Source organism: Anomaloglossus baeobatrachus, chromosome 3 (genome assembly GCF_048569485.1).
Source record: "Anomaloglossus baeobatrachus isolate aAnoBae1 chromosome 3, aAnoBae1.hap1, whole genome shotgun sequence".
NCBI lineage: Eukaryota > Metazoa > Chordata > Amphibia > Anura > Aromobatidae > Anomaloglossus > Anomaloglossus baeobatrachus.
The window spans coordinates 272,264,570-272,284,389 of NC_134355.1; the positions used below are offsets into that span (position 1 = coordinate 272,264,570).

At 43.1% G+C, this 19,820-nt stretch overlaps 1 protein-coding gene across 1 annotated transcript in view; it reads left to right on the forward strand.

The window, feature by feature from the left end:
• MAP3K5 (mitogen-activated protein kinase kinase kinase 5) overlaps window positions 1–19,820 on the forward strand; it is a 245,508-nt gene that overhangs the window by 129,405 nt on the left and 96,283 nt on the right. The window contains exon 7 of the mRNA XM_075339839.1: window positions 1,644–1,814. Within this exon, the coding sequence (XP_075195954.1) occupies window positions 1,644–1,814 (171 nt within the window). The remainder of the gene's footprint in view (window positions 1–1,643; window positions 1,815–19,820) is intronic.

Consider the following 19,820-nt stretch of genomic DNA (forward strand, 5'->3'; position numbering starts at 1 on the left):
GTCTGAAATGATGATCTTCTTCACGACTGTAAGAAGGAGAATTAACCGTAACAGCATGATGCTTCACTAATTGCACTAGTGCTGGATTTATGGAGGCCATATGGATTTTTATGTACATGTGATTTAATTTTAATATGTAAATTTGACTTTATATTTGTAAACTGTAAGTTATGCCTCATATATCAGGTTTTAGCTATATGTGCTATCGTTTTTTTTTAAAACATAAAAACTGAAGTACGAAACCAGCCTTAGAGCACATTGGGAATTAGATTTTCATGATATAAATATTTCTGTTTTGGGGTGGATATTGTTTGATTATGTAAAAGCAGCAAGTACAGCCAAATTGATTAAAAACGTTTGTGGAGGGGGTAGGCGGGTGGGAGCGAGCGCGGTGTACTCACCGAGGCGCTGTCATGGCGGCACACTCATTCCAGGTCACACTTTTACCTTCCGGAGCCAACAATTCAATATTCATTGTTTTGCCTGCCCACCGGCGCATATAATTGGTTGCAGTTAGTCGCGCCGCCACCCTGAATGGCAGCTGACTGCAACCAATCACAGGCGCTAGGATGGCTGGTGGGCGGGGAAAGCAGTGCAAGTGTCTGCAGGTCAGCATGGTAGTAAAAAATAAACAATCGGTAGCACAGATATAGCTCGCGGCTGCAGCCCCAGCCGTCGGGCTGTATCTGTGCTGTGTATCCAGTCACACGTGCGAGGCTTTGCCAGGTGATTCCATGGCACACTCGCGCGAGTCCCTCGCTTGTGTGACTCTGGTTAAAAAAAAAAAACAACTTTCCCCCTAATTTTCATTCCCAGCCAAGATAACGCCGGCTGGGGGCTGGTATTCCAGCCCGCAGCCGCCCAGTATTGCCGCATCTATTAGATGTGACAATCCCGGTGCGATACCGGCTCTTCCTGGTGGCGTGGTGCGGTGGCAATCAGGGTAATGAGAGATTAAAAGCAGCGCTCAGCTAGGTTTGTGATGGCATAGGCGTCTATCAGATGCCTGCATCACAAACCTGTAAATAAACACAGACATAGAGAAAAATCCTTTATTATTTTGGAGTAAAATACAAACACACCCTCCTTCACCACTTTATTAACCCCCAACACAACCCTCCAGGTCCGACGTAATCCACAGGAGGTCCCACGCCGCTTCAGCTCTGCTACATCTGAATATCACAGAGAGAGGGCATAGAGCACGACTGCTCTCTGTGAGCTCCAGAGAATGAATGAGCTGCGCAATGAGCGGTGACGTCTGTCAGGTAGTTTGTGGTCACAGCTGGAGGTTCCCACGGTCTTTCACCTGTGATTGCAGGTAACCGAGTCATGCCATCACACTGAGTCTCGGTAAGTATGAAACTGACGCTTATTTGTTGTTTTGTTTATTTTTAATTTATTTGCCGAATCCGGATCGTACACCCGGAATCCTGCGCCTCGGTCCAACACCTAGATATCATTGAAACCGCTCAGATCTTGACTTTTACAGTCCGGATCCGCTCAACTCTAGTACGGATATCCTGTGCATATGCTCATTACCTTTAACATATTTGGATGTATCAGATATCTGAATGCAGTCCGATGATTTCCGCGCACCCATAGACTCATGTCATCCTTTTTGTGTTTTTCATTTTTTTCTTTAGGAGGAGACTCCCTGGGGATAGGGAGAAAGCTCTGGAGATAATGATGCCCATGGTGCAGAATGAAGACCAAGTTGCCTCTGATGTGTATTGTCTGGTGGGAAGGATCTACAAAGATACATTTCTGGATTCCAATTTCACTGATGAGGAGAGCCGAGACAAAGGCACATACTGGTCAGTATGCAATGAAGTCTATATAGTCTGCCTACTTGGGTTTAAAGAAATATTTCATCTTGGTGTCTCATAAGCAATGCTTCCAGCTGAGGAAGGGGATCTTGTATATTGTGCTTATCTTCAAAACAATTGTTCCTGGCATTTGACAAATGTTCTAGAAATGCGGCTTTCATGGCAGATAATGTATTACACTATTTGGATACCACATTGCAATGTAAACACGACCTGGCCATATCACTGCATCAATTATGTTTTTTGTATGTAATATTTGTATGGCAGACTACAACCAATTCATACCAAACTGGATTTTCAGCTTAAAATAATGGTATTATTCAACCGAGAGACAATATGTGACATATGCAGTAGTGGATTTAGCAGTGCAATAGTGCATTAATATTCTAAGCTGTATTAATCACAGTCTTGAAAATCCTGTGGTTTATACATATTTAATTGCTTTGAATAATCATATTTTATTAATGTCTTGCCGTTCATTTTCCAATGTAGGGCTGTGGCAGCATAAACTTAAGAGAAGAACACAGTTTATTGCTTAAGAACATCAATGTATGCTGAAATAATACAATATGAACACTTAGCGAATTGGATAGGGTGAAATCTCGAAAAGTAATAATGAGTTACTTTCCAATTTATTAAATTTTAAAAGTAGCAACCATGGCCCAGTGAAACATTTGAAATTCAGTATATTTTCCGTTATCGTCACATTGTTCTACATGCGTTTTGTTTTTTCTGTTGGTTATAAACTGTAAAGAATCCAATCCTGCAAATAAACTGGGTACGATCCAACTTTGAATATCTGCATAACCACGTCAACTAAAATTACTATTGATGCCTGACTTTTCTCCTCTTTTCTACTCATCTCTCTGTTTGATGTTTTCTTTCATTGACATATGTAGGAGACAACAAAGGTGGAAATGTGAATATGTAGTGGCCAATTGATTAAAGTTTCTACACCACAAAAGTGTTGTAAAAATTTTGAAATGGCACATTTTTTGCGCAATTTAATGTTTTTTGGCATCTTCATGCCAATTTGAATCAGCTCTGCCAACATATGTGGAGCTGGGGAGGGGTTTGGATGCTACACCCACCTGTCCAATGAATCAAAATTTCTGGCATTTTGCATAGCAGAAATCCTACTCCAGTCGCTGGTGTGGTGTGCAACTTGCGTAGCGCAAGCATGCAATTAGCCAGTCTTTATTAATCTGCCCTGTAACATCTGCTATATTTGTCACAAGTGTGTCACGGCCTGATGTGACCTCGGGGGGGATCTGGGATCAGAAGGTCACAGTGTTTAGTTGATCACAGATCCTCTTTAGTGCCCGTTTGTCGTTTACCCTGAATTGAAGCTTATTTAATTTTATCCAGTGCTGTAGTGTTAAGGTTCCTTTCTATCCTGCTGTTTAAGCAGGTAGTTGTAATCTCAGCTGCAGCCACTCCCTTGGGCTATAAATATCCTCTCCTCACTCCTGCCAATGCCAGCTATAGTTCATTTTAAGCTGACTGACTGAAGGAGCTGTTTTTGGAGAAAGCAGTGGTGATCTTTCCAGCATATGCTGGAGTCTCTCTCTGGAGAAGAGTTGGAGTTAAAAGTTGTTTGTATCCCTTGTGTGTTCCCCTTCCTCGTGTTTTTTTATACTAATAGTAAGACTAGTGTCTTGCTGGCCTGCACACTAGACAGGACTAGTCCAGGGTCAGCCATTGCCTAAGTACATCGCCGCGCATGTTGAGAAGAACCCGTCTAGGGACGCTAGTTAGCTCAGGGACCAGCCACAGGTGAGTTCAGGTGGTGACCCCTCTCCTTATCGTCAGGGCTTTCCTTTACATTTTCCCTTTACATCTTCCCTAGTTTACCCCTCCTCTTCTGCCACACACCGAGCTATCCTTGCTCCTGCGTGACAATATTACTAGGATGTTACTCCACTCAGTTTTAGGCTGGAATCACACTAGCATATGGCATCCGATGTGAGTGCATCGGAAGCGATATGCTAATGACCCTCTGCTCAGGCTCTGCTGCGAGCGTGAGTTGAGTGTCATGCGACTGTGAAGCTGAGGGCGGGTGCTGCGGAGGAGAGGGAGGGGTTAATTCTGCAATCTCCCCCATTGTCAGCCTGTGCGTATATCGCACTGCACTGGGATAACATGCGAGTGCAGTCCGATGTTTCTCTCGCACCCATTCACTTAAAGGGTGGTTCACCCATATTTTTTATTGTCTAGATCGATATTATATTGAGAAACAATGTTTCTCTCAAATACCTTGTGTTGTCAATAGTGCCTGTGAGAGGCGCTATTGCAGACCGCTGTTCCCCGTCCAGTGACGTACCCGTCCAATGCTGCCACGTCACATCCGTGCAGCCGGCTACAGTCTTCCAGACTCTGAGCTGTGAGCGGTGTTTCCCTGCTGTCACAGCCCATCTGCTCCCCCCTCCTCCTCCCTCCTAGCACGGCGCGTCTCCTGCTCCCCCTCCCTCCTCCCTCCTAGCACGGCGCATCTCCTGCTCCCCCCCTCCATCCTCCCTCCTAGCACAGCACGGCGCGTCTCTTGCTCCCCCCTCCCTCCTCCCTCCTAGCACAGCACGGCGCGTCTCCTGCTCCCCCCTCCCTCCTCCCTCCTCCCTCCTAGCACGGCGCGTCTCTTGCTCCCCCCTCCCTCCTCCCTCCTCGCAGAACGCTACAAGCAAGAGACGTGCTGTGAGGGAGGAGAGAGGAGGAGTAGGGAGCAGATGGGCTCAGAATATAGCCGGCTGCACGGATGTGACGAGGCAGCATTGGACGGGTACGTCACTGGACGGGGAGCAGCGGTCTGCAATAGCGCCTCTCACAGGCACTATTGACAACACAAGGTATTTGAGAGAAACATTGTTTCTCAATATAATATCGAACTAGACAATAAAAAATATGGGTGAACCACCCCTTTAAATGGGTGCGAGTGATATGGCTCTAGCAGAAAATCACAGCATGTTGTGACTTTTCTCGCATCCACATTCTGGATGAAAAGCTGACCAACTGCTCTCCCCCATTGACTAACATTGGTCAGAATGCAATGCGAGATTTTCTCGCATTGCACTCGTCCGTTTTTCACGCTTGTGTGAGCGTGCCCTAAGGAGCAGATTTTGTGTAAAAATGTATTTGAGCATTCATTTTTTAAGAGTTTTCTACCTCTCCACAAGATATATGATAAATGTCTAATCGCTCAGGACCCCACTATTGATATTGTGTCCTCAATGCACAACTTCCATGATGAGTTCTTGGTGAAGTTTTGATGTTGCAGATTTTCTACCATGATTCTGCATCTATTAACTGAATTTAATTGCTTGTATTATTTTTCAGTGCCTTTTTGAGTGTTTTTTGACACTGCAGATTTTCTTATTTTGTTGTGTCATGTTGTTAATAAAGCTGCTTTATTTTCATGATTTTTGGCTGTAAATAAATTTTATTGATAAAGTCATGTGCAATAAATGCACTGCTTCAAAATCTCATTTGGAAACTTAAGGCTATGTGCGCACTTACCGGATTTTGCCGCGGATTTTTCGCGGATTTGCTGCATGTTTCGCTGCAGAAAATGTTCATAACATCTCTGCAGTGAATCACCAGCAAATCCTATGGAGAAAAAAAATCCTGTGCGCACTGGCGGAATTTGACAACTGCATGTTTTGCTGCGGGAATCCCGCAGCAAAAACAAGCGCATGTCACTTCTTTTCCGCACATCGCTGCGGGATTTCACTCCATTGACTCCAATGTAATCGTTAAATCCCGCAGGGAATAACGCAGGCAGCAAATTCTGTGCGGTTCACTGCGTTTTCCTGCGTTATTCCCTGCGGTATTTCGCGGTTTACCTCCGGTAATGTACATCGCCTGTCTGCGGTTTTGCAGGGAAGTGATGTCATTACAGGAAGAGGAAGCAGAGCAGAGAGTAAACACACACAGACACAGACATAGAACACACACACAGACACATAGAACACACATAGAAAGAAAACGGAAATATAGAAAACAAAGAACGTGGGCTCCGCTGCATATTTACCGTCCAGCCGAGGTAAGCACACAGCGGCGGCCCGGTATTCTCAGGCTGGGGAGGGAGAGGGGCAGGGTTAATGTCCCCCGCCTCACTCCCCCTCCGGCAGCCGAGAATATCAGCCGCAGCTGCCCCGGCACTGTCGCATGCATTATGCGGCAGCACCGGGAGTGTCCTCGGCTCTTCCTGCCGCCGTGTAGCAGTGGCGGTCAGGGTAATATAACAAGGGGTTAATGGTGGTGGATCACCGCCATTAACTCCAGGCTTGATCATGGCAGCGTCTATGTGACAGCTGACATGATCAACCCGTAAGTAAAGTGAATAAAACACAGACACCGAAAAATCCTTTATTTTAAGTAAAACCAACAAGCCTCGTTCACCCTCTTATTAACCCCACCCACAACAAAACTCCGGCGTAATCCACAGCTCCGACATAATCCACAGCTCCGGCTCCGGCGTCCTGCACTGCTGACATCCAGCCGCGACTGTCACAGACACAGGCTGAATGCAGCAGACAGCAGAGGTAATTACCGGTCATTTCCCACGGCCGGTAATGTGAACTCACTGCCGACCGTGGGAAATGCAGCGATCTGTCCTCTATCTATCTATCTATCATCTATCTATCCCTCTATCTATTCTTCTGTCTCTTTATCTATCTATCTATCTATCTATCTATCTACTATCTCAGAATTAAATGACTTTTTTTTTTCTTTTTTTTTTTCAATGTGCTTTATTGCATTGAATGCAATAAAGCACATCCCAACCCGCACGCGGCAAAACCGCGGCAATACCGCGAATAATACCGCGGTAAAACCGCACCAAACCGCATGCGGTTTTCGGGTGCGGTTTCCCGCGGTTTTTTACCGCGGGTGCGGTAATCTTTGAGAGCATGCGGAATTTTCTCAAGAAAATTCCATTTCCCAGTGCGCACATAGCCTAAAGGTGTTTTCCCACAAAGTTAATTTTAAGCAATAGATTTTGAAATAATAATAATTTCCAAAATTGGATGTCTTTTTTAAAAAAAAAAAAAAAAAATATTCCTGTGCCGAGATGATCTTAAATATGTGCCCCTGCTAGATATTGCGTAATGGCATGTTCTGATCATACCGGAGCACCGGGGCCGAGGAGCAAGTAAAAAAATATACAACAGGCATTACAGCACAGGATCACTTATTTCTTTGAAGTAAAACATTTTTTTTAAAAACAGGCAGGGAAATGTTTGCCTCACAAAAAGAATCCACTATGATCCTTTGCTCTAATATCTGTAGGCTTTTTTTTTACTTCCTCCCCTGCCCAGGAGCTGTCGTATGATGAAAGCTTCTCCACAAAAATCCCCACAATGAGGCAGTATACCGAGATCCAGGGGTTCCTACATCCATTCAGATCTGCTCTTCTGTGTGGGGCTACTCACACATATCACCATCTGGAGACCTGCGCTTCATAGCTGTTTGCAAGACCTGGTGCAAATGCACTTACAGTGCTGGCCAAAAGTATTGGCACCCCTGCAATTCTGTCAATACTCAGTTTCTTCTTGAAAATGATTGAAATCACAAATTCTTTGGTATTATTATCTTCATTTAATTTGTCTTCAATGAAAGAAAAAAACCAAAAAACATTGTCATAAAGCCAAATTGGATATACTTCCACACCAAACATAAAAAAGGGGGTGGACAAAAGTATTGGCACTGTTTGAAAAATCATGTGATGCTTCTCTAATTTGTGTAATTAACAGCACCTGTAACTTACCTGTGGCACCTAACAGGTGTTGGCAATAACTAAATCACACTTGCAGCCAGTTGACATGGATTAAAGTTGACTCGACCTCTGTCCTTTGTCCTTGTGTGTACCACATTGAGCATGGAGAAAAGAAAGAAGACCAAAGAACTGTCTGAGGACTTGAGAATCCAAATTGTGAGGAAGCATGAGCAATCTCAAGGCTACAAGTCCATCTCCAAAGACCTGAAAGTTCCTGTGTCTATGGTGCACAGTGTCATCAAGAAGTTTAAAGCCCGTGGCACTGTGGCTAACCTCCCTTGATGTGGAAGGAAAAGAAAAATTGACGAGAGATTTCAACGCAAGATTGTGCAGATGGTGGATAAAGACCCTCGACTAACATCCAAACAAGTTCAAGCTGCCCTGCAGTCCGAGGGTACATCAGTGTCAACCCGTACTATCCGTCGGCGTCTGAATGAAAAGGGTCTGTATGGTAGGATACCCAGGCAGGAAGACCCCACTTCTAACCCCGAGACATGAAAAAGCCAGGATGGAGTTTGCCAAAACTTACCTGAGAAAGCCTAAAACGTTTTGGAAGAATGTTCTCTGGTCAGATGAGACAAAAGTAGAGCTTTTTGGAAAAAGCCGTCAACATAGAGTTTACAGGGAAAAAAAGAGAGACATTCAAAGAAAAGAATACGGTCCCTACAGTCAAACATGGCGGAGGTTTCCTGATGTTTTGGGGTTGCTTTGCTGCCTCTGGCACTGGACTGCTTGACCATGTGCATGGCATTATGAAGTCTGAAGACTACCAACAAATTTTGCAGCATAATGTAGGGCCCAGTGTGAGAAAGCTGCGTCTGCCTCAGAGGTCATGGGTATTCCAGCAGGACAATGACCCAAAACACACTTCAAAAAGCACTAGAAAATGGTTTGAGAGAAAGCACTGGAGACTACTAAAGTGGCCAGCAATGAGTCCAGACCTGAATCCCATAGAACACCTGTGGAGTGATCTCAAAATGGCAGTTTGGAGAAGGCACCCTTCAAATCTCAGGGACCTGGAGCAGTTTGCCAAAGAAGAATGGTCTAAAATTCCAGGAGAGCATTGTAAGAAACTCATTGATGGTTACCAGAAGCGGTTGTTCGCAGTTATTTTAGCTAAAGGTTGTGCAACCAAGTATTAGGCTAAGGGTGCCAATACTTTTGTCTGGCCCATTTTTGGAGTTTTGTGTGATATGATCAATGATTTGATTTTTGTTTTATTCTCTCTTGTGTTTTTTTCATTATAAGCAAATTAAATGAAGATAATAATACCAAAGAATTTGTGATTGCAATCATTTTCAGGAAGAAACTGAGTATTCTCTAACAGAAGTGCAGGGGTGCCAATACTTTTGGCCAGCACTGTAGCTGGCAGACAACCATGAGCCACATGTCATGGTCCCGTGAGACACATGTGGTTCCCAAACCACAGGTTGGAGACCCTGCTGAACGGTCAGACACGACCATTAGTGCCATTAGCACGTGGTTACAGGTTGTTTGACTGCACAGGTTTCCATGCTGGTTCTGGGAGGTGCTTACTCAGGTGTTCGACATTCCTGGTAATTGCTGTTTCATTACTGGGCATGCTCTCCCAGAACTTCGCCAGTCATACTCTCTGGTTCTGCAGTTGTGCTCTTGGCTCCTGTTTGTGCTTGTGTTCTGATCTAGGCTTTTTGACCCTTGACTGTTTATTGACCCCTCTCTGCCCGCCCCCTGTTCTTGTCTTTACCTTTTTGGCTTCTGACCTCTGACCATTACCTGACCACGTCTGTCTGTTCCCTGAACCTAATACATACTCTCCTGGAATTCTGACCTTTTGGCCTTTGACTTGACTGCGTTTCTGCTTACTACTTGAGTCCTGTTTTCTGATCCCGGCTTGTCTGACTACCCTTCCGTCCATACTGTCCATGAGTAGTGACTAGCATTACATTAGGCTTACAGAAACAGCAGTTATGCTATATTCAATTGACACCTTTAATCCCATAGACCTTAAATGGAGGGCACCACTTTTACTCAACTGCACTAATGATGTGCAATAAGAAAGAAAGGGGGAGTTCGGTAGCGCCATCCTAAGGATAATGGGGGTCCCAGTAGTGAGCCACCCAGCGATCAGACATGTATCACTTATTCTTTGGATTTTCCTTTGACACAAAACACATCTGCAGTACGCAACTCTTTAGGGTATACTCACACTAGCATATAATCTAGCATATAACTCGGACGAGTGTTATTCAATATTTGAGCCGAGTGTCATCTGCAAAATCCATCCAATTCTCTCGCATGAGACGAATACTCTAGTGTCAGCGTATCCTTAAAGTGAACTTTATACTTTTGTACAATTAAACATTTGTCAAATTAAAGGAATTTTTCTGTACTAGCAAAAGCAATTGCCTATACAGATAATTTCTGGGGTTCTTGGCTTCATTGTATTACTATTATGATTGGAAAACATAGCAGTTAAAACAAATTGCTTTCTTTCCCACATTTTCAGTTCATTGTGTATTCTTTTTATTCTTATGCTTCTATCGTCTACAGGGCACAGCTGTCATGTTAACCACTTCCTTTTTTCATTCTCATATTTACTTTGGCAAACTGAGATCTATTGGTTTCACATCTCTTGTCAGTGAAGAACATTATCTGTCCAGAGGCAGGAGCTAGTTTTAATGGCTATTCTTATCTCCAAGCTTCTTCTGTAAAGATACAGTCCAATATACAGAGAAATTAACCTGGAAAATGTACTCCACTTGTGTCTATCTACAGTTATTTTGTATGTCCTATAAACCTTACGTATGGACTATTAAGAATGTGGGTGGTTAGTCACTGATGAAATATAAAGTAGAGGAAATGACTGATCATGAAACATGGCTTGAAATAAAATATGAAACTTAATTTCACTATTAAAACTCGCTAAACACCAAGCTTTAAATGTATTCTTTTTTTAATTGGGTTTAGGTGGAGTAAGAGTAGTGGTCAGTTATCTGATGAAGCATCTTGTTAATCTTGCTATTTCTATGGCTACGTGCCCACGATCGGGACATGCTGCTTCATCTCCTGGGGGCAGTGGCTGTTGTTCTCAGGAAACTGTAGCTGCCCGTGCCCACGATCAGAGTTCGGGCCGCTGCGGTCTTTCTCTCTGTTCTCCTGAGCCACAGCAATAAATTGACATGCTGTGGCTCAGGAAGCCGTGCTGCAGGTCCGTTTACACTGAGGGGAAAAACAAGCACCATTGGCATGGGATTTCTACAAATCCCATCCACTCTACTTGTACTGTACAGTGCAGCGTTTTTTTACGCAGTGAAAACATGCTGCGTCCAAAACACTGTGAACCCTGATCGTGGGCACACAATCTTAGGCTCAATTCATCACTTTTCATTCAATTGTATTTTTAAAAAAACTGGGTCTGTCATAAATGGATGCAAACTCTGGTTTACATTTTGCACCTTATTTGTTCCATTTCTAACTGATCCGTTTTTACTAGAGGTGCCTCTGAACACTGCTAGTCTTTTGGCATATGCAGTATTTAAAAAACTAATTCATCAGTGGATGACCTAAAAATGACCATCCATTATGCTCCATTTTCCAGTGTCATTAATGTAAACAAATCACATCTACTGTAATAGTTTTTCTGGCTGGACAAAAAATGCTGTGCAGACTACGTTTTTTAATCCAGCTAACAAACGGATTTTAGTGGATTGCAGTCAAAGTATAGACCTTTTAGGACAATTCTGTTCCCATTCAAATGACTGGATCTAGTACAAGATAATATTATTTCCGTTCGTTATAAAAAAAAACCCTCTAACTACTGGAAATGTAAACCTAGCGTTAAATAACTCTTACAAAGCCTTGAGGTATGTCTTGGCCCATTCTCCTCTTGAAAACAAATTTGAAGACCAAACAAAAATTAAAGGAGATGCTGTAACACTAAAGAATAAAGTAATGGTCATGTTAGTTAAAGGGGTTGTCCACTACCAGGACAACCCCTTCTGATTCCACATTTCCTCCAAGTAAAATAAAAAAGCCTATACTGACCATTGTGATTCCAGCATGCTGGGGATCGCGGTGCCAGGTCTCACATGACATTGTGACTTCACGTGAGCGCTGCATCCAATCAGCACCGGCTTCTCTTGTCCGAAGGTGGCAAGACAAAAGTTGGCACTGATTGGATGTCTCAATGTCATGTGAACCTCAGCACTACTGAAACTGCATCGGATGCGGCTTTTTTATCTTGGAGAAACATGTGGAATCAGAAGGTGTTGTACTATTAGTGGACAACCCTTTAAAGGTATTGTGCATTCATGGGTATAAATGCCCATAGAAGATTCACAACAAAGAGAAATATCCACAAACAAGTACACTACTTGTATGGTAGTTAACACTTAAAACGCATTTACCCTTGCCTATATTTTGCCAGATTCTAATATTTAAAAACACTTCGTTCATGATAATTGTGCAAAATGAATGAGTTGAGCCACCATGTCCAAAAAAATTCTCATTGTTTATGCTGTCCAAAAACTGCTCATTCTTTGTGCTGTCCAAAAAATGTTCATTTATTGTGCATGAAATTGTTTGGTAGGAAAAAAATTCTTGTTCCATTTTTCTAGAATTGTGTAATACATTGTTCATTTGTTCAATTATTACACTAGCAAAAAGGAGGAATAGAAATTCAGAAAAATAGGCATGGCTTTCAGTGATTGGTTGATCGTGTCCCAAGCCAATTACCCATCATATTGTTGTTCATTATTATTGCAAATTTAAATGTTCATATTATTTTATTACACTGTGTGCAGAATTATTAGGCAAATGAGTATTTTGATCACATGATAATCTTTAGACATGTTGTCCTACTCCAAGGTGTATAGGCTTGAGAGCCAACTATCAATTAAGTAAATCAGGTGATGTGCATCTCTGTAATGAGGAGGGGTGTGGTGTAATGACATCAACACCCTATATAAGGGGTGCATACTTATTAGGCAACTTCCTTCCCTTTGGCAAAATGGGTCAGAAGAGAGATTTGACAGGCTCTAAAAAGTCCAAAATTGTGAGATGTCTTGCAGAGGGATGCAGCAGTCTTGAAATTGACAAACTTTTGAAGCGTGATCACCGAACAATCAAGCGTTTCATGGCAAATAGCCAACAGGGTTGCAAGAGGCATGTTGGGCAAAAAAGGCGCAAAATAACTGCCCATGAATTGAGGAAAATCAAGCGTGAAGCTGCCAAGATGCCATTTGCCACCAGTTTGGCCATATTTCAGAGCTGTAACGTTACTGGAGTATCAAAAAGCACAAAGTGTGCCATACTCAGGGACATTGCCAAGGTAAGGAAGGCTGAAAAACGACCATCTTTGAACAAGAAACCTAAGATAAAACCTCAAGACTGGGCCAAGAAATATCTTAAGAATGATTTTTCAAAGGTTTTATAGACTGATGAAATGAGAGTGACTCTTGATGGGCCAGATGGATGGGCCAGAGGCTGATCAGTAAAGAGTAGAGAGCTCCACTCCAACTCAGTCGCAAGCAAGGTGGAGGTGGGGTAGTGGTATGGGCTGGTATCATCAAAGATGAACTTTTTAGGTTGAAGTTGGAGTGAAGCTCAACTCCCAGAGCCACTGCCAGTTTCAAGAAGACAACTTCTTCAAGCAGTGGTACAGGAAGAAGTCGGTATCGTTTAAGAAAAACATGATTTTCCTGCAGGACAATGCTCCATCACATGCATCCAACTACTCCACAGCATGGCTGGCCAGTAAAGGTCTAAAAGATGAAAAAATGATGACATGGTCCCCTTGTTCACCTGATCTGAACCCCATAGAGAACCTGTGGTCCCTCATAAAATGTAAGATCTACAGAGAGGGAAAACAGTACACACCTCAGAACAGTGTCTGGGAGTCTGTGGTGGCTGCTGCATGCAATGTTGATCATAAACCGTTCAAGCAACTGACAGAATCTATGGATGGTAGGCTGCTGAGTGTCATCATAAAGAAAGGTGGCTATATTTGTCACTAATTATTTGGGTTTTGTTTTTGCATGTCAGAAATGTTTATATCTAAATTATGTGAAGTTATATTGGTTTACCTTGTGAAAATAAACAAGTGAGATGGGAATATATTTGTTTTTTATTAAGTTGCCTAATAATTCTGCACTGTAATACTTACCTGCACAAACAGATATCCTCCTAAGATAGCCAAACCTAAAAAACCACACTCCAACTTCCACAAATATTAAGCTTTGATATTTATGAGTCTCTTAGGTTGATTGAGAACATTGTTGTTGATCAATAATAAAAAAATCCGCTAAAATAGAACTTGCCTAATAAGTCTGCACTCAGTGTATAATTTAATGACTTTCAGCTCGATCTCGAGCCATGGCCACTTGATGGATGAACTCTCTATAGGAAGATCAATCATGCATAGGTCTAGCTAGGTCCACTATGGTCTTCTCCACCCTTTTCTTGATAGTATAAAGTAATCAGGTTACTTCTCTTCCTCTTCTTCGACTTGTTCATTCTTTTCTTCGTAACATGATGTCCCTCTCCGGTGTCACTCTTTTCGTATGATGTGTAAAAAGTAGCTTGGTGATTCTTGCTTACAAGTCACACATCTGGCTTGATTTGTTCCAAAAATTAATTTTTGTTCTTCTTGCCATCTATGGTATTGATAACATCCTTCTCCATAACCACATTTCGAAAATGTTGATTCTCCAAAAACATACTGATAGGGACCTTAGATTGTGAGCCCCAATGGGGACAGTGTTGCTATTGTATGTAAAGCGCTGTGGAATGAACAGTGCTATATAAATAAATATTATTATAAAAAAAATAATATTATATCTTCATCCATCTTGTTCCTTTATCGTCCAGGTTTCATATCCATATGTTGCCACAGAAAAGACCAGACTATATACCAACAGTGTCTTTGTCACCAGTGAAATATTCTTTGATTTGAAGACCTTGTTCAGTGACTTCATTGTTGATTTGCCCTTCGCTTTTTTCCTATTGACTTCTGGTCTCATCACTACATCTTGAGTGATTATTGATCCGAGTAGGTTGAAGTTCTTTAAAACGTCCAGTTTGTTGACATCCATCTCAAATGTGTCCCGGTTGTACATAACAGTAGTCAATATCTTTGTTTTCTTTGTATTGATTAGGAGTCCCATGTTGAAGTTTTTCCTCTTAACACTGCATAATAAGTCCTTCATTCTATTCACGCTTGTTGCTATAAATGTTGCTTCATCATATTTAAGATTGTTGATGATTTGTCCAGCAATCTTGATTCTTCATCTTTTTCTGCAAGTCCAGCCTTACTGCCAATAGCTTCTGCATATAAATTTTAAAGAAATGGTGACAGGATGCAGCCTTGTCTGACACCTTGCTCTACTTTGAACCATGCCGTGTCAACATGTTCCATTCAAACTTGTTGCTTCTTGGTCGATGTAAAGATTCCTAATGAGGGTGATCAGATAGTTTGGTACATCTATATCCTTTATGGTATTCCTAAATTTCTAGTGATCAACACAGTCAAAGGCTTTGCTGTAATCGTTTAAGCAAATATAGAGCTCCTTGTTATATTCTTTGGTCTTTTCCATCATCCATGTTAGTAATTACATCTCTTGTTTCTCTACCTTTTCTGAATCCTGCTTGTTCCTCTGGCACCTCCTTGTCAAAATAAGGCCGTAACAGTCTTTGTAGGATTTTCAGTACTATTTTGCTGACATGAGGTATGAGTGCAATAATCCCATAGTTTCCACAGTTGCTAGCATCTCCCTTCTTTGGAATAGAAATAAACACTGATCTTGTACAGTCCTTGGGCCATTTACCAGTAGTCCATATCTGTTGACACAGGCATGTGTTGACATCAACTGCTGTTTCAGAAGACTTTGTTAGCTCTATTGTAATATTGTCACATCCAAACGCTTTATCGCAACAACGACTTTGTCTTTCAAAATGCTCGGTTCACTATCATTTTCAGTCTTAGTTTCTTCCTGTCACACTGAGTGATTCTTGTAAAGGTGCTTTGTGTATTGTTTCCATCTTTACTTGATCTGTTCTTGCTCAGTTAGTTTGTTTCCATTTTCATCTTTCAATATACCCACTCTCTGTTGAAACTTTCAACGTATTGCTTTGATCTTTTGGTATGGTCTTGCCTTTCAGATGCTCATTTTCTATCTCTGTGTATATCTGGTAAAAAAGTTCTTTGTCTGTTCAAATGGCTTTCTTTAGTCTTTTACTGATGATGTCTGCGTCCTGTGTCTTACCTTTTGCTTTTGCCATTCGTCATTCTTTGATGTCCTTTAGGGTCTCTTCTATTAACCATGGCTGTGGGGGCTTTTCTGCCTCTTCTTTATTGTTTTTTTGGCTTCTTAAGTAATAATAATCTTTGTGTCCATAATTCCTCAGGTTTTCTTTTAATCCTTGTTCAGTGATATAAATCGGTTGTGCAGAACATGACCTGTTATCTAGTCAGTTTGTACAACTTGACTCTAATTTTGCTGTGAAAAGTTGATGATCAGTCCCACAATCAGCTCCTGGCTTTGTTTTCGCGGTAATGATCGACCTCCATGCAGGCACGTGTTGTCAATCTGATTTCATATAGGCCCCATTCGGCAATGTCCATTTGTAAAGTTTTCATTTGTGAATTTGGAGGAAGGTATTAATGTTGGATAGTTGATTTGTTATGCAGAAGTGTTTACATTTTCCTCCAGCCACATTTCGTTCACAAAGTCCAAAGTTTCCAACAACGGTTCCATGTTTGCCATGGCCCACTTTGGCATTCAAGTCTCCCATGATAATGAGTAAAGGCCGCTTTACATGCTGCGATATCGGTACCGATATCGCTAGCGTGGGTACCCGCCCCCATCTGTTGTGCGACACGGGCAAATCGCTGACCGTGCTGCACAACATCACCCAGACCTGTCACACATACTTACCTGCCCGGCAACGTCGCTGTGATTGGCGAACCGCCTTCTTTCTAAGGGGGCGGTTCGTTCAGCCTCACAGCTGCGTCACTGAACCGCCGCCCAATAGAAGCAGAGGGGCGGAGATGAGCGGGACATAACATCCCGCCCACCTCCTTCTACATAGCGGCCGGGAGGCAGGTAAGGAGAGGTTCCTCGTTCCTGCGGTGTCACACGGAGCGATGTGTGCTGCCGCAGGAACGAGGAACAACTTTGTTACTGCTGCAGTAACGATATTTGAGAATGGACCCCCATGTCACCGATGAGCGATTTTGCACGTTTTTTGCGACAATGCAAAATCGCTCATAGGTGTCACACGCAACGGCATCGCTAATGAGGCCGGATGTGCGTCACCAATTCCGTGACCCCAACGACTTAGCATTAGTGATGTCGTAGCGTGTAAAGCCCCCTTTAGTCTTGTTTTGGCGTCTTTGCCGATTTTTTTTTCTTGAACATGATCGTAGAATAGTTCAACATCCACCTCCTCAGCATTTGTAATTGGTTAGTAGACTTGTATAACTGTGACATGGATTGGTGCTTCTTGTAGTCATAATGCGATGACTCCATCACTGACTGCATTTTACTTCAACTGTAAATTCAAAACACTGCACTCTCATCAGCATGAGGTAATAGCAAAAGAAAGTCAACAGATTCGTTTTTATCGTGCAAAATAAGTGTCTTTATTTATGAATAAAGTAGGTGGGAGGGACTAAGGGACGTTTCGGCCCAGACTGGGCCTTCTTCATACCAAGTCACACTGGGAAAGGGTAAAGAAAAAGAAATCACTATTTACATATATCACAGAAAACAAACCGAAAAAAACAGATCATATACATATATACATAATTACATGGAAAATCATGTCCTAGTTCTTGTAAACGGCACAGTAATAGCATCTCAGCAGTTAAAGTGACTCTCCAGTCCTCACAGCAAATAATGAAAAATGAAAAAAGGCAAGATCTGACAATGCATGAAAGATTTGCATACCTCCAATCATAGATGAAGTAATATCACAGAGGGAATTTTTTTCTCTCTCTCTCCTTTTTAGGGTTTTTTTTGATATGGAAATGGTGAGGAACTCCACCCAGGATAAACTGAATGTGGTAGTTGCAAAATGCAAGCCCTGCAGATAAAGGCATGATTATGAAAGGGTAGTATTTCTATAAGGGGAGTAACACTATGGGGGAGGGGATAACGGATTACCTTGCTCGTACTAGCAAATGAATAATTATTGGAATTTGTCCTTTTGTATTGGGAGAGTTTAATGACTCGTGGTCCCTAAAGGATGAGAAAGTGTGCAGTCAGCAGGTAACACATGATATGTGACACCCCCACGTAGTGGATCCCCTGCATATCATTACCTTAGGTTTACAATAGGTGGATATGGTCACGTATAATGCACCTATGTCTACAAACATAGGGGGCTTATTTGCATCTGTAATTACGAGGGATAAGTCTTAGTAACGACATTACATGCAAAAGGAGAATACAGCGGTGCATAGAAATTCATGAAGTGACACATATTACCTGTAGGCTTTAGGATAAGAATGTAGCAGTGGGTAATGGAGTCCTCTGAAAAGCAGAAGGAGGAGTGAAGCGTTATCAGATTGGAGGTAGAAAGGATTAGGGACAGATAGAATGATCGCATACCTTTGCAGCCGTCTTCCCAGACTGTGGCTTAGAGCAATGAGTTAACAGGTTTGGGAGCTATTTAACTCCCAAACCCGGAAGTGCACGGACACGCCGGCGCCTGCGCAGTGGCGATCTGCGCTGCTATTAGTGTATTGATGGTACCGTTAAGCCTTGAATAGAGGCGCCCGCGCATGCGCGGTAGGATTAAAGGGAACCTGTCAGCAGAAATGTCCCCTAAAACCTAACAGATTCCCCCTCTGCAGCTCCTGGGCTGCATTCTATAAAGGTCCCTGTTATGATTGTGCCCACTTTCTGACCGAAAAAAAGTGTTTATAAAGTTGTACCTTTTTGGCTTCTGATTCTGTAAATCCGTCACGGGGGCGGGCTGCCTGATGGCCGTTATTCTGCCCCCTGGTCCTGTATGCCGCCCCCATCGCTGATTTCAATACTTCTGGATGCCGCCCACTGCTCCAGCCATCCCCGCGCATGCCCAGTGCCCATCTCTCGGGGATGAGCACTGTGCCCAGCGTCACCGCTGGTGACGTGCACGCAGGGTTAAGATTATGGGCGGTGCTGTGATGTTTATTCCTAAGCAACCGCCCATAATCGCGGGACCGCGCTTTCGGTGTAGTCACTGCTCCGCGCTCTTCCCATCTATTTCCTGCCTCGGGGCAAGATGGGAAGGAGGCAAAGTGAGGTCAGCAGCAGCGCGCTTGCGCAGAAAGAAGCAGGCCGAGGGGGAAAGCGCGGTCCCGCGATTATGGGCGGTTGCTTAGGAATAAACATCACAGCACCGCCCATAATCTTAACCCTGCGTGCACGTCACCAGCGGTGACACTGGGCACGGTGCTCATCCCCGAGAGATGGGCACTGGGCATGCGCGGGGATGGCTGGAGCAGTGGGCGGCATCCAGAAGTATTGAAATCAGCGATGGGGGCGGCATACAGAAACAGGGGGCAGAATAACGGCCATCAGGCAGCCCGCCCCCGTGACAGATTTACCGAATCCAAAGCCAAAAAGGTACAACTTTATAAACACTTTTTTTTGGTCAGAAAGTGGGCACAATCATAACAGGGACCTTTATAGAATGCAGCCCAGGAGCTGCAGAGGGGGAATCTGTTAGGTTTTAGGGGACATTTCTGCTGACAGGTTCCCTTTAAACTTGTACATAGACGTGGGAGGATGTTTATCCTCAGCGCGTCGTTAGAGATCAATGTAGGGATAGGAGGCGGACACTAAATATGACAGTCTGTTGGTAGTGAATGACTGTTGGTACCAGAGGGGAATTTATCTATCCAGTCACTGTATAGGGCAGTAATGTATAGAACATTTGGAGGTATAGGGACATAAAGACAACTGCAATGTAATACACAGGCATACATAGAAAATATAATATTGATCTCTAACGACGCGCTGAGGATAAACATCCTCCCACGTCTATGTACAAGTTTAATCCTACCGCGCATGCGCGGGCGCCTCTATTCAAGGCTTAACGGTACCATCAATACACTAATAGCAGCGCAGATCGCCACTGCGCAGGCGCCGGCGTGTCCGTGCACTTCCGGGTTTGGGAGTTAAATAGCTCCCAAACCTGTTAACTCATTGCTCTAAGCCACAGTCTGGGAAGACGGCTGCAAAGGTATGCGATCA